This window comes from Haemaphysalis longicornis, unplaced genomic scaffold (genome assembly GCF_048455015.1).
Source record: "Haemaphysalis longicornis isolate Haplotype H1 unplaced genomic scaffold, Haemaphysalis longicornis Haplotype H1 scaffold_6, whole genome shotgun sequence".
NCBI lineage: Eukaryota > Metazoa > Arthropoda > Arachnida > Ixodida > Ixodidae > Haemaphysalis > Haemaphysalis longicornis.
The window spans coordinates 54,759,154-54,773,292 of NW_027526407.1; the positions used below are offsets into that span (position 1 = coordinate 54,759,154).

The following is a 14,139-nucleotide window of genomic DNA, read 5'->3' on the forward strand; positions in this document are numbered from 1 at the left end:
TTAGTTCAAGCAAAAAAAAAAATAGCACACCAACGTATCTGTGTGTAGCTCAGTGTCTGTGTCGGTCTTGTGCTTGTACAAGGCATGTTTTGGCAAGATGCCACCAGGTTGCGTGGTCGAAGAATGTGGTAGAATGGTGTGTGACCAACCAGCAAGAATGGCCTGGATAGAATTGGACCCCTTCCTTCACTTCGTAAAAAACCACAGGCCGGCACACCTTTCACGCCTGACAAGTTTATCTCTGGTCGTCAAGAATGACATGCTCCGTCCAACATCCCTACAGGATGAAGCAGAGCAGTCCGGCCCTTTTGCCTCGCTTAATCTTGTCTACTTTCCCCGTGAAACGGTGGAGTCACAGGTTAAACTACCGTATTTTAGCGTGTATAACCCGCCCCGGAATATAATCCGCACCCCCACTTTCAGCCCGCCGGAAAAGAAAAAAAAAATCCTGACGTATTGCCTGCAAATTTGGTACAGGAAAGGCTGCACCAAAGCTGCTGCTCAAGCAACACATCACATACTATGTAGATAGAAAGAGCGTATATTTAGCAAGTGTTATACCCTGACTGCAAGGTGAAAGTCGCAATTAACTCGGTGTCACTGCTCTCGCTAGAGCTATCACTTGAGCAGCAGTCTGCACTGTTGTACACAAGGTCATCTTCAGTACCATCCATGATGTTTGCGTTCGCTTTTTTCTTGTTTTCGTCTTTGTTTCTTCTTCGTTGTCCTTGTATATTTTGCGCTATCGCTGCCATGGAAGGCTTAGTCAATGCTTCACGGCACAATGCGCATTTCCGTGAAGCTGCACTAAAAAAAAAACCCCGCTTATAATCCGCACCCGTACTTTGCCCCTGAAATGTTCTAATTTTTGGTGCGGGTTATACGCACGAAAATACGGTATGTCTCTTAGGTGAGCTGTCTGCTCTGGTCATGGAACTTCTTGCTTATATCCGCAGGCTCCTGTCTTGGATCGGCTGAGTGCCTGGCTCTGTACTCCAGGGGGGCTGACGCGGCCGCTCCGACATCGTTCCTGCTCTGCGAGGACCAGGAGTCAACGCGGCTGGACATCAGCCCCGGTCTGGTGCGCAAGGGCTCCCTCAAGAAGAAGTGGCCCCTGGCCAGCCAGTTCCATGAGCTGCTCTTCGCACTCGAGGTGGGGCCTGTCGAACAGAAAAGAAAAAAAAAATCTAATTTTGAGGGTTTAAACGGGGTAAAGCCACACCTGTGGTAGTGACGCCAACATTAAAAGGGCTTGGTGTATAGCAGAGTGCCTCAAGAATTTATTAGATGCGGAGCATCTTATAGTCTGGGCATGTCCTGTGTCGGCGTCCGCACTCACACTGCGCATGCGCAACTCTCCTCCTTCCCTCTCTCCCACAGCTGCGCGATACTCCCGCCACTTCTCTCGTACCAGCTGCGTGCACTTCGCTTTCGCTTCTCCCGCTTTCTCGCTTCTGCTTTCGCGGCGCATGCTCGGCGCTTATGCATCTCTCCTCCTCTCGTCTCCTCTCCTTCAACCTTGAATGTAAATCGGGTAGCCCGTTGCGCGCGTTCATTTCAGCGCTTGCTGCGGTTGACTCCACTTCACTCCGTTCTTCCGATGAAGTTCTACGAACACAACGGAACCCCGAGATGCTCCGCATCTACTTAGCGTTCCCTTCGGGAAGATGGGGCTAATTTTTTCGGCAATGCCTGCCTAAGAGTTTTCCTGCAAATGTTTCTTTTTGTATGATGGCTCAGTCTGTGATTGGCTTGCAACTAATTGCATTTAGTTTTAGCATTCAGCTCCTGCCGCCTGTGGTACCTTTTGCTTTGGAAAGCTGCATTTCTGACTGTCTTTTTTTTTCCAGGATGATCTCATGCTGTGGTTCTCTCCCCAGCGGAGCGACTCCTATGTCAGTTACCCGCACTCTTCCCATGGCTTGGCCTCATTTCTGAACGCCTCCAAGTAAGCAAAAACTTTGTTGTTAAAACACTACAACGAAGCTATTTAAGTGTACTAGCTGTTAATGATGTCATCAGGGTCAGTAATTTAGTAATTCATTGTGTAGACCACATTTATAGACTACAAGATATAAATCACATTACTATAAGATGTAGACACTACAAACCATAAAACCATAAAATTCAGGCAGGTGCTGACTGGTGGTATCAGGAAATACAAATGTTTTCTGTTTTTTGCCGCTTCTCCTGAAATGGGCCTCACTTGGCTCTCACCATAACGTGATTATGTTTGGTCAGTTCCTGCTTGTCGACCAGATATTAGGGGGAATCCCCAAGGTGGAGTAACTTTCTGTGAAGGAAAATTTGATGTCCACCTGAGGCAGCCGTACAACAACAAAGGAGAGCTGTACAGCTTTTTCTGAAACTTCGCAGTTGAAGAAAAATTCATCCAGATCCAATTTAGTGCAAGTTTATGAAGTTAAAAGCTGGCATCAAGGCCGTAGTTACTGGTGTGGGCTTTGTCTGGATGAGAGTGGCCAGGTTTGCAACTCTCTTCTTCTTTTTGTCTCAGGAAGCACAAGCGGAGTGGACTTCCTCGCTCCCAGCCCGCTCTGCGGCTCTCACCTGTACAACTTCAGTGGGAGAGGCAGCTTCACCACGCAGCGGCCAGTCTTGGGGGCCCAGGCCTTTTCCTCTTCCTCTTAGCCAGGGTGAGGAGGAGGATAAATTTCACACCTCTGGTTGTGGTAAGAAAGGGAAAGAGGAAGATTGTGCATTCAATCAGTGACAAATAGGTCTTTTTTAGTGCAAAGAATTTATGCATTATTATGGGTTTGTAGTGTGGGTATATGACAGCTGATGGACCACTAAGTAACAGAGTGGGGTAACAGGGACACGGGACTAGAAGTAAGAGAAGACCATTAATTTGATGGGGGGGATGGCATTAAAATACCCAGAGGCAAATGATTGGACTTGGGGCAGTGCAGGGCGGGAGGGGTTGGGGATCTACAGGAGAGGCGTTTTGTCCTGCAGTGTAATTGGATAGGCTGATAATGATGATGATGAGCTTTCTACGTCCCGTTTTGTGGTGAGAGTGGGGAGCCAAGTATCCCAGCATGCACCATTAGAGAGAGCTCAGAAGGCATGCACATGCAGTGCATGCCTTCTGCTTTAATCCTGTTTATGCCCATAACCAGCCTACAAGTTGGAGGGTGAGCCGACTTTTTTTCCTTAAAAATGTTTGCAACCTGATATCACTTGGAGAGAGAATGGGGACTTGGATAGGCACCCTCCCCTGTTGCATCCGATCTCCCATTCTTTTCACAGGCAAACTGATGTGCAGAGCGCTTCCCACGCTTAAAGTCGATGTGCCCGCAGGTGGTGGAGTGCACCACGGAGGACGGTCCACAAGCGGCTGCCCTGGAGCTTGCCCTGGGCATGCTGGGGCACCCCAGTGCGACCTGGGGCACCCCCAGGATGCTAGTGGGTGCAGCCGAGGCCCTGAACCTGCTCGGGCAGCTGGTGGAACACCCGCGGTGGGCGGCTGACTCACCACGCTGCCTCCTGGTGAGCTCCTGTTTTGCGTTTGCCATTCGCTATGGGGGGTGGTGGCAGCCACCATTTAAGGAGCTCGGAGGAAAGCGATTATAGGAGGAATAAAAGGTTGCTTGAGTTGATTGTGGTCTCTTGTGAGGATGCGTGAATCATCACCCTGGACGGAGCTGCCGAGTCTTAGCGTGAACAATCAAGTGTGTGGCCAGCACTCGGCCGCACTCATAGGTAACTTAGCAGAGGAACTATAAAGATAGAGGGAAAGCGTGTACTCTTGTGACATAGCTCTTTGCTTCTCCTCTGGTCTCTTAGTATGTGTACTGTCATTTGCATAATTCTTTGCAACGCAGTAGTGCGCCCGTGGCAAAATGGTGAGCTCGTTTTCTGGCCGTGTGAGGCATTAATGACCCCTTGTTGCATGTGGGGACAGAATCTTGTCACAGTGTCCTCAATTGTGGTCTTATGAGGACTCGGCAAAGCTTATTGAAGCTTCTTTTGAATGGAACAAAGCTGCCACTACCTGAATTCCGGCCTAGCACCAGAAGCCTCCGAAACAAACTCCTAACAAAACGCACTGCCCCGAAAATCGTCATTGTGTTTTGCTTTGAATACCCCAGGTGGCACCGCACTTCTAAGGTGGTCATCATGTCTGAGATGGCCACCGGCTATGCTATAGGTAAAAATTGTTTTTATTTATTTTCTAAATAAGCAGATGCGCTTTTGCCATTCTTGGTGTCAAACAAAGCAGACCACAAAATGCGACCTTCGTTTAAAGTTTGAGTGCAAACGAAGAGGCAGTTTGCTGAGGAGAAATTTTTAAAGATGCTCATTTATTGTTGCAACGCCCTGTATGAATGAAACGCAGGTAGCCGTGAATGCGTGCAGCAGTCGCCCACTGCTCCAGTGGGATGGCGGAGGGGACGGTGGAGGCGTGGAGGCAGTCCGCCACCCGACAGGACAGGAGCCCCTGCTGGTGTGGCCCCAGCTTGCCGGCACGCTGCTGGAGCACTGGAGGCCCGGCATTGGAAGGCGCCGCCTCCTGGCCGCTGCCTGGGCCCTCCTTAGGGAGCGCCACCCACACCGAGAGCACAACCTGGCACAGGCCGCACCCATCCTGGAAAGACTGCTGGCGGTACTCAGGGTGAGACATCAATTGCGAGTGGAGTGCCACAGGGCTGTGCACTGGTGCCACTTGTGTTACCTGTTGGGCAACACTCAGTAGGAGTATGCCTTTACCACTTTCGGTTCAAGTATATACTAGGTAGGTGCACTGAAGTTTCTCAGGGTCTGTGGGGTGGCTCTGGATAGATCCTGTGGAGTTAATTTCTGAGTGCTTAACATGATGTACCATACAATTGCGGGAGGGTGAAGTTGGGTGGCGGCTGGCCGCAGCGAATAAAGTTTTGTACTTGTGCCTATGTCGACCTTGTACTTTTATTAAGAGGGTAAGTCCTGCTTGGAAATGCCTTGGTTATGTATATTACCTATCCAAATCTTTTTTAAGCTCGTTATTACCACTCAAAATCCCTCCCCCTCCGAACATTCTTGCACCCCTTAACTCGCACCGATTTTTACAGAAAAAAAGTTTGAAGATTATGCAAGTAAATGCAGTAGGTGGGTGTGTTAACTGGGCAGCTGCAGGAAGCTGAAAGGTGTCGACTGTAGGGGCTTCTAGTGATTCTGTGCACCTTCTTTCTGCATTCTGTGGTGATATTTTGTTTGTTCTTCAATGTGATCATTCGCGGCAGCCCTTGTCAGCCAAGAGATGTTTGTGCTACTCAGTTTAACGTGGTCCTAGTAACCACCTAGTGATACATGTTGTATTCTCTGTTTCGTCAATAGGTGACCGGTAAAAAGTGCGAAGTCTCATGGGTACATTGTTTTCTCCCGCGGAGAGCCGCTACTTCCGGTTCGGGAGCTCCTGTGGCCTCCTGTGCGCAGGCGGCTTTCACGCGCATGTGTGCTTGTTTATCTGTTTCCACCGGGAAAAAAAACGCTCATGCATCGGGAATTTTATAAATAACGACGATTGACCCTACTAGGGGTTTATCTGACAGGTAAGCACTCTGTGACAAATAAACAACACACACACAAGCGCCTGACAGTCGCCAGTGTACGCAGGCGTACGGGAGGGCAGGAGATATCTCGAACCGGAAGTGGTGGTAGCAGACAACGTACCCATTAGCCTTTGCGCTTTTTACCGGTCACCTATTCACGTGCTGGTATACCAATTAAAATATGTTTCTTTGAGCCAGGCCTGAAGCCTAGCTTGAGATCAGAAAGCCTGATTCATACCAGTAATTGCTCAGCGCTGATCGTAAAGGATGTAACTCAGGTGCGGTCTCATTGTTCTATCTGTTCAAGTGCGGGTGCGGACAATAGGTAGCCTAAAGCAGTGCATGAAGCCAAGCCCGAGCCTGAAGCCAAGCCGTTGCCCGACCCATTTCTTCCCATGCAACAGCGGCTGCTGGTGGACGGGGGCAGCCAGCAGGTGAGCCTGGGGCCCCCGGGGACGCTTCCGCTGGTGCTGAAGCTCCTCGGGGCGCTGGTGCCCGCAGCTCCTTCCGAGTTGGCTCAGCGGCTGAGCGGCTGCCTCGACCTGCTGCTGCTGCTCCACCGGGCCGCCAACGCCCACGTGGCGCAGGGGCGCTCCGCCTTCTTCTCCCTGCCGCCCCACGACTGTGCCCCCGCCTCAGGTCGGGCACGTTTCTCTTTTAAAGCGAAGCTGTGTGTGGCTAGGTTGTGACCGAAACTGCGTCCGTTGACAGAGCCGCATAGAAGGGGAATTTTCTCCTACAGAGATAGTGCAGTATGCTCTGTAGCTCTCGATCTAGTGTAGGTATCCAGAAAAAAAAAATAAAGAAGAAAACGTAGTGCAAACTAGATGGGGACAAAGAAGAGAAGATACGACAGAAGAAGAGATGACACGACAGATACAGCCGCCTGTATCTGTCGTATCTTCTCGTCTTTGTCCTCGACTCGTTTGTGCTACGTTTTCTTCTTTCTTCAAGTATGTACCAACTAGCTCAGCGACAAGTTTTGTTGAACAGAAAAAGAAAAGTAGTGAAATTGTCTGCTAGGACAACACTGCCACAATGCCAAGTTTTCCTTAATGGTCATTTGTCCGCAGTGAAGTTGCAAACATTACAAAATTGTAGACATTACAATACACAGCTGTCTACGGAGGGAGCATGGCTACAGAAAACAGCAGTAACTCTTATTTTACTGAAGCTATTCTGAAACAAATAATACTGAAATAAATTTAAAATTAATTCTAAGGAAGTTATGTGAACATGTGTTTATTCTAACAATGTGGTAAGTCACCATACTTAACTCAATAATAGTTATTCGTTAATACTAGGGGTGTGCGAATATTCGAAACTTCGAATATTCGATTCGAATTTTTTGGTATTCGATTCGATTCGAACGACACTTTTATTGTTCGAAATATTCGAACCACCCAAAACTTAAAAAAAAAAAAAAAATCAGAGCATGTCTGTATCGGTGTTTATGTACAGTGGACTTTCGATGGTACGAATCTGGGGGTGCGAATTTCGGGATGATACGAATTTCCGAAAAGTCCCGGCGAAATTGCATCGTTTGCAATGGGAAAAATTTCGGCTGTTACGAACGGACCTGCGCGGCCCGGCGGAAGATACGAACAAGCCGGCGAGGCACCCGACTGCCGAACGAGCAAGTGACGGCTCTCACTTCCCTGTTTGTCACTCTTTCTCCAGAAACGGCCGGACTGTTGTTTTCTGCTCGCGAAAACGCTCTGCGCAAGCCCAACGCGCTGACACCGCCGCGAAACCACCCCCACGCTGCGCGCGGCGCGGCCGGCGGCGTCAACATGGCGTCGGCTCCAGCCGCGAAGTGGCGCGGGCGCTCGGGCGACCGCTTCTAACCGCTCTTTAAAATGCGGCTCAAGGGAGACACGAAGTTGCTTGTGCGGTAAAGGAGCTGATAATGCATGCGAAAACGGTACTATAAAACATCATCCGCGCCGCTAATAAAAGCGCCCATAAAATATTTGCCGAGGTGCTAAGCCTAACCATCTCCGGCGGAGCCAAGCTGGCTGTCTCGATCTCATCGCAAGTAATCAGGCTCCTCCATTCTGCCGCGCGCATCGTGCGTAATTTTCTGACCGAGGTAGGCGCTACCGCGTGCGCGAAATCGTCGATGTGGGCGTGAAAATACAGCGCTCGCAGAGCCGAGGCGAGCGAATCGCGCGCAAAAACGCACCATGCGGTTCACGCTTGACTGTTGCGGCGTGTAGCGAGCTTGGGTACAGCGAGTGAGGAGACGAGCGCGAAGCTTTACGTGCTCCAGAAAGGGCTGCCTTGCGACATGGGGGTTAAAAAAAAGCAGAAAAAATCACGAATTTCTTCACGCGAAAGTAAGAAAAGAAATAAACGAAAACTTTTTTCAGCGCCCAATTTTTTGGTCTGTGTTGGCTAATACGAATTTCGGATGATACGAATATTTTTCGCGGTCCCGCGAGATTAGCATCATCGAGGTTTTACTGTATCAGCGTGCGGCAATGTGCACGGGCTCGGGCATGCCAGCCACTAGTGTCTCAAGTGAGCGGCTGTTTTCGGTATCTGGTGGAGTCGTGACGAGCAGGAGGTTGTCACTGCTCCCCGAACATGTAGAGCAGTTAACCTTTCTCCATGTTAACATTTAAGTGAGTACAGACCTTAACCTGTTGAGTGCAATGGTATTGTGTAATTCCTAATTTTACTTTGTGTGATTTGTTGTGAAATAAAGTTGCAGTTTTTGTGTCTCTAGATGGTGAAAACATTAATTTTACAAAAAACAATAAGTATTCGTATTCGAAAAATATTCGAAAAATATTCGATTCGATTCGAACTTTGTTTTTATTATTCGAATTCGCTTCGAAATTAAAAAATTGATATTCGCACACCCCTAGTTAATACGGCTTTGCTGGGATTCCATCTTCGCAGTACATAGTGAAAGGGCTCGAAATTTCTTATTACAGTGTAGACCATTTATAACGTAACCGCTCATAGTGCGGGACCAGATATAAAGCGGGTTTTTGTGACCACCGGTTTGCCTCCCATAGAACTCAATGCATAAGCATACCGCTTAAGATGCGGTTGGCCGAAGCACAATACCGTTTATAGTGCGGTTTTTCGGCGGGTCTGCTCATCGACCGGCGCAGCTGGGGCATCGTTTTAGGGTAGCAAAAGAAAAAAAGAAATGATGAAATCGGCCATCTGACGCAGCGCGCACCCCTTGCTCTCCTCTAACTTCGACACAGAAGCAAAAAATAGGCACCCTTTAGTTCACGCGTATGCGATAACCACAGCTGTCCTTGCTTGATGCACCTCGGAAGATAGCGACCGGCTCCCCGTCCACGCGTGGCAAGTTGTTTCTATTAATCGTGAACCGCATGGCCCGTTTTCGCACAAGAATTGTGCACATCGGCGTTGCGCGTGCGTTTTTTTCATGCTCGCGTCTACGATTCCGCGCTCGCGGTGGCTTCTTCACGTGGCAGTGGGAGGAGCCTGACGACTTGCACCAATGGAAAAACGCGCACCTAATGGCGGGAGATTCGAAGCGCTCCGAGCCGGCTAGCCGCGCCAGAGATGTTTAGGCTAAAGTCCCTCGATCAGATAAGGGGACTTTAGTTTAGGCTTACCACCGCGGTATTTTTTGATGGGCGCTTTCACAAGCAGCGTGGATGGCAGTTTATATTCCACTTTGCGGTCACATTATCAGCTCTTTTCTTGCATGAGCATCTTCGATTGCGCCTCGTGCGGCATTTCAGCGAGCAGTTAGAAGTGGTCGCTGGAGCTGCCTGCACGGCTTCACGGCCAGTGCCGACGCCATGTTGCCGCCTCTTACCGCGCCGCACACATTACGTCAGTTGTATCCGCGCCGACGTCGCCGCGCCTGCGGCATGCGCTGCACGTTTTCGCGAGAAATCGCTCCATGCGGTTCACTCTTTAGAACGTTGTGCAGATAAGCCACCGCTCTTCCCGAACAAGCGAGCCGCGCGAAGATTTCCACCACCAGTACGTTGCGCTGATAAGCAGCCGCCTTCGGCATCGTGAACACAAGGTGGGGTAAAAAAAAAAAATCCCCCTGGCCTTTCTTATCCTGTCCTGCGGCATCTTCATAGACGCAAAAAACGCAGCCATGGTCTTTCAAAACACAAACACAACGGACGTTAAAGCCGCACTCACCGTTTGTAAGACCACGCTTTTGCAATGTGTGAGACCCGGCAGCAGCGGCTGATGTTAAAAATAATACGAAATAAAGACCCTTCCTTCGTTTTTAGGCGCTATGCGTTTGGGTGATAAAAAATTTAGGATGACTTGAGAGGTAGGTGGTGATTTGGTTGAATTCGCGCACGTTTTGGTTATAGTGCAGTACCGCTTATAGTGCGGATTTTTGCGGCTCCCGCGACATATGTTATAAGCGGTCTACACTACCTCAACAATGTGTATTACAGCAGGGTGCATTGCAGATAGGACATTGAAAAGTGTTGTCTTCAGAATCTTCGAAAGAGTGCTTCTAACGTTTGGACTGCCCCGGGAGCTGCTGAGTCTGGATTAGCAGAGCTCAGCTAATGCTTGCTGTTTATTGCATGTGGAATAATGTGGAACAATGCACCATCCGGTGCAAGTTTCTTTCTTTTCTTTTTGCACGACTGGAATGCCTGGGGAGTCTGGAAAAGCTTGTAATTCTATCGGCGCACTGATTCAACCTCTCACAGTAGAGCAGTGCATGGGTAAATGGCAGTGCCCTTTCAGTTCACTCCCACACATACCCACTCCATGCTATCTTCCTGCACCTGTAGTATTCCTGACACATCGTGATATGGTCTTCGAAGGCAAAAGCTGTTGCTATGTCAGCAACTCTTATGGGGGGTGCTTTACTGGTTCCATCAGTTATTTTAAAAGGGCAGCTAGGATTGTTGGTACGTGAGCTAGGATAACTACGCTCATGGTGGGAAAAGCGCTACGACGACGAGGACAAGCAACTACACGGGACAAAGCGCTTTGTCCCATGTACTTGCTTGTCCTCATCGTCGTAGCGCTTTTCCCACCATGAACATTTACCAACAATCCCAGCTCGCAGTTCTTCTAGGATAACTATGGTTAGTACGTGTAATGAAGGTGCAATGACCTTATGAAACATGAGTAACTGCCTCAAGCAGGGTGGCTTTTATAATGTGTTAAAAGAAGTTGCAGCTGTACGCTTCGAACTTTTATTTTTTCAATAGGCTTTGCCAATGGCAAAAAATTGAAGGAATAGATCAGCTTGCGTCAGGCCAGATTTCATGCAGTTTGCGGTAATCTCGGCCACACTAATTAGTGGAAGAAGGGATAAGGAATTTCTTTCTTTTAAAACCAACTAACTTGTCAGCATCCTTGCCTTTCTTCGTTGCAACGCATCCCGACCAGACGGGCTTCCGTCACGTCCTTGACTGCAAGATTTTTGCTTAAAACCTTAACCTTTCTCAGCTTAAATATTTCGGTTCTTACACGTGAGTTGAGGTGTGTAATTTGCTTATTTCGAAGTACTTATGGAATCGTGCCAAAAAATTGAAGGCTCAGATTTTTAACTCTATTCCAACATTCCCGGCTTCATGCAAGTCAAAGTCACTGCAACATAAAAATTTGCGCAGTAAGAAATGGCGTTCGAAGATTTGCACGTTAACTCGTTAACTTGCTTAGCTAGGCATCTTAGTGCTATAATTGCATGTGGCTGGACTTTTCCACTGTAGCGGTCACTAACATTCAGTGGAACGTAGTGCAGGCTTTTCTGTCTTGGAAAGCGGCACATCTCCCACATCCCTCTCGTCGAGTCCCCTCTCGGGGAGCTTTGGTCACATCCTGGGGATGGTATCCCGGTCGCCGGCTAATGAGACGATCAGCAAGGTTCAAGAACCTGGTAAGCTAGCGCTTGCGCTGGGTGTTGGAGCTTCTAGAAAGTTTGGGGCGTGGAACTGGGCTCTTTCGGTTATTTTTTGCCTAAATTGTGATATTACTCCAAATTGAATAATTAGTTTCAAACTAGCAAAGTAATTTTTTGTCAGAGCTAATTAGGTCGAAATGATTAATAGTTTACAACTACTTATAAACTGAATAATTATATGAGGGACCGAACCCTCATCCATGGATCAGCAGCACAATGCCTTGGCCACCGAGCCACCACAGCGGGTCAATGATTATTTGTAAATTAGTATTAGCAATTAATACTGTTCTTGCAATAAGTACTTATCAGCCTAATGACTGTTCTGTAGTCTAAGCTACATAGTTGCAAATTAGTAATAAATACCTTTATTTGAACCTAACAAATAGAATTGTGAACAAAATTTTTGAAGCCAGAGTGACTTTTTTCCAACAAAATAATTACTTGTAAGTTTGTGATACTCTACAACATCATTTGGACGAAACAGCTATCAGTACTTACTGAATAATTGTTAATTAGTAGCAAATAAAAATATTCCTGTGCCAAATTTGGTGAAATAATTATTAGTTGAAGCTCAACACCCATTACTTAATTGGTAACAATTCTTTTTTTGCACTGACATCGTTAGTGCAGTGATTAATGTCCTTGCACATGGCCTTTGCACCCTGAGCACGCTCGTTAAAGGAGCCATGAAGAGAAAACACAAGTTTGGTTCATTCAAAAGATTGTCTCGTTAGAATCATACTGACACCACTTTTAACGTAAACTTCGCTCAAATAAGCTACATAATTAGGAAAAACGGGAATGGTCATGCGACCCACCAGCTCATTTCCCGCAACAGAACCTATGATGTCACATGAGCTAAGCTCTGCGATTGGCGGAGGCTGGCAGAAGCAGACGCAAATTAGGTAGAGCTTACAAACTAGACGAACGAGCGATTTGCGCTTAAATTTAGGGCATATTCTTTACAAAGCAATAAGAATGATGGGACAAACAGTGGAAGTTACGAAACCACATGTAAACATAGAAGTACTGATGCGTTCTGCTGTTCTTACTGCGCACAGCATGCTTGGTTTAGCTGCACAGCACTACGGGGCTTGGGGTTGTCTCAGACGACACTGGCCGATTGACGCAAGCAACGGTGTCTTACGTGACCCCATTTGTCGAGCGAGCACTGTTTCAGGGAACGAATATTTTCTCCCAGAACAAAAACAAGCCAGGTTTAAATGCGGGCAAAAACAAACCAAACGCTTGCCACGGTATGGTGGCGCCATCTAGGTTACGGAACGTAAAGAAACGCGGGAACAAACCAACACCGCTGTACAGGGTGGAGACAACCTTTGAACGGTCCCGTGCCGCCGCAATTGGGCCAACGGGCTCAACGTGTTATTCTTTTCGTTTCCCACGAGACCTAGCAACGCGAAACAGACAATATGATTCAAACTTCTTCAGTAAACCGCGTTGCGGCAATAATTTTAGCGCGGTTTTGACACAATGACTTGCTTCGGCGGTGAGCGAGCAACCGAAAATGGCGGCGCCAGCGTATACGTGTCTCTACCCTGTACGGCGGATGCGTGAATGAAGGTACTCTAGGCTGCAGAGCGGTCGGTTTCAGTGATGTCACTTGGGACCACGAAAACGCACGATTGAGCGGGAAAATCAAAATTTTAACCTAAATTGTTTAATTTCTCAGTGAATAAAGCATCGTTTGTATCCGGACAAGCGCTGGGGGCACTATAAAACACGAAATCTTTCGAATAAAACCAACTTGCATTTTCTCTTCATGGCTCCTTTAAGGATCGCATGCAAGTCGCCTGCCGCTGCATTTACCCCAACACCTTCATTGTGGATTTAAGCTCTTGGCAGTTGCTCACAAACATGCACGCAGTACAGAGATCTGTCATTTGCTCCAAGCATGCTAATCACTGACTGATAGAACATCATCATCATCATCAACATCATCATCGTTTGTTTCCACGTACACCCAGATGCCCCGCCAGTGGTGACGGCCCCCTCGGCCGCAGCCCAACACCTCGGTGGCCATGGCCTCGACGGCAACAGTCTCGTCGACGCTAACTTGGCGTCTCTCCATGGAGAGCCCGCGCAGCCGTGCCCCGTGCTTCTAGCCGAGCCAAGCCTGAAGAAGACGACGGCTACGGAGGCGCTCAGTCTGCTGCTCTCCGGAGAGATGGAAGTCAGCGGGCGGAGCCAACGGACCACGGCCGAAGACCAGCTGAGAGCCAGCTGCCCGTTCGAGAACAGCATCCGACTGCGCGGACCCGTGACCTCGTCGCCGGCACCACTCTCACCCAATCCGTGGGCAGATATGGACGAAGAAGAGCCGGTGGATGCTGAGGACGACATGACGGGGCCTGTGCTAGGTGAGAGGCGTCGGACCTGGGGTCGGGGGTTGAAAGCCGTGGTCAGTGCGGCCCGCCGAGTGTAATTTCGGCTAAATTGTTTCGGAACTTTGGCTGTTGGTTCTGCATTCTTTGAAGCTCAACTAGCGTGAGTATTTATGACGGTAGCTTTGCGCGCACTAAATGAGGAGGGGCACAATGAAAAGGAGATACGAAGTCCAGCATAGACCATTTTGTCTTTTTCTCGTTGTGTTTCCGTGAACGAGCATGCCATCAGGCCATCATGCCCAGTGTACCATCAGAGCTACCATCAGGCAAACCAACTAGCCCCGCATTTCTT

At 48.5% G+C, this 14,139-nt stretch overlaps 1 protein-coding gene across 5 annotated transcripts in view; it reads left to right on the forward strand.

The window, feature by feature from the left end:
• Mv (lysosomal-trafficking regulator mauve) overlaps window positions 1-14,139 on the forward strand; it is a 118,690-nt gene that overhangs the window by 33,312 nt on the left and 71,239 nt on the right. For 4 of the 5 annotated variants that reach the window (XM_077674380.1, XM_077674383.1, XM_077674382.1 and 1 more), the window contains 8 exons: window positions 957-1,153; window positions 1,851-1,948; window positions 2,516-2,654; window positions 3,322-3,510; window positions 4,361-4,636; window positions 5,957-6,191; window positions 11,284-11,418; window positions 13,428-13,820. In XM_077674380.1, the coding sequence (XP_077530506.1) occupies window positions 957-1,153; window positions 1,851-1,948; window positions 2,516-2,654; window positions 3,322-3,510; window positions 4,361-4,636; window positions 5,957-6,191; window positions 11,284-11,418; window positions 13,428-13,820 (1,662 nt within the window). The remainder of the gene's footprint in view (window positions 1-956; window positions 1,154-1,850; window positions 1,949-2,515; window positions 2,655-3,321; window positions 3,511-4,360; window positions 4,637-5,956; window positions 6,192-11,283; window positions 11,419-13,427; window positions 13,821-14,139) is intronic. The other variant, XM_077674384.1, reaches the window with a different exon arrangement.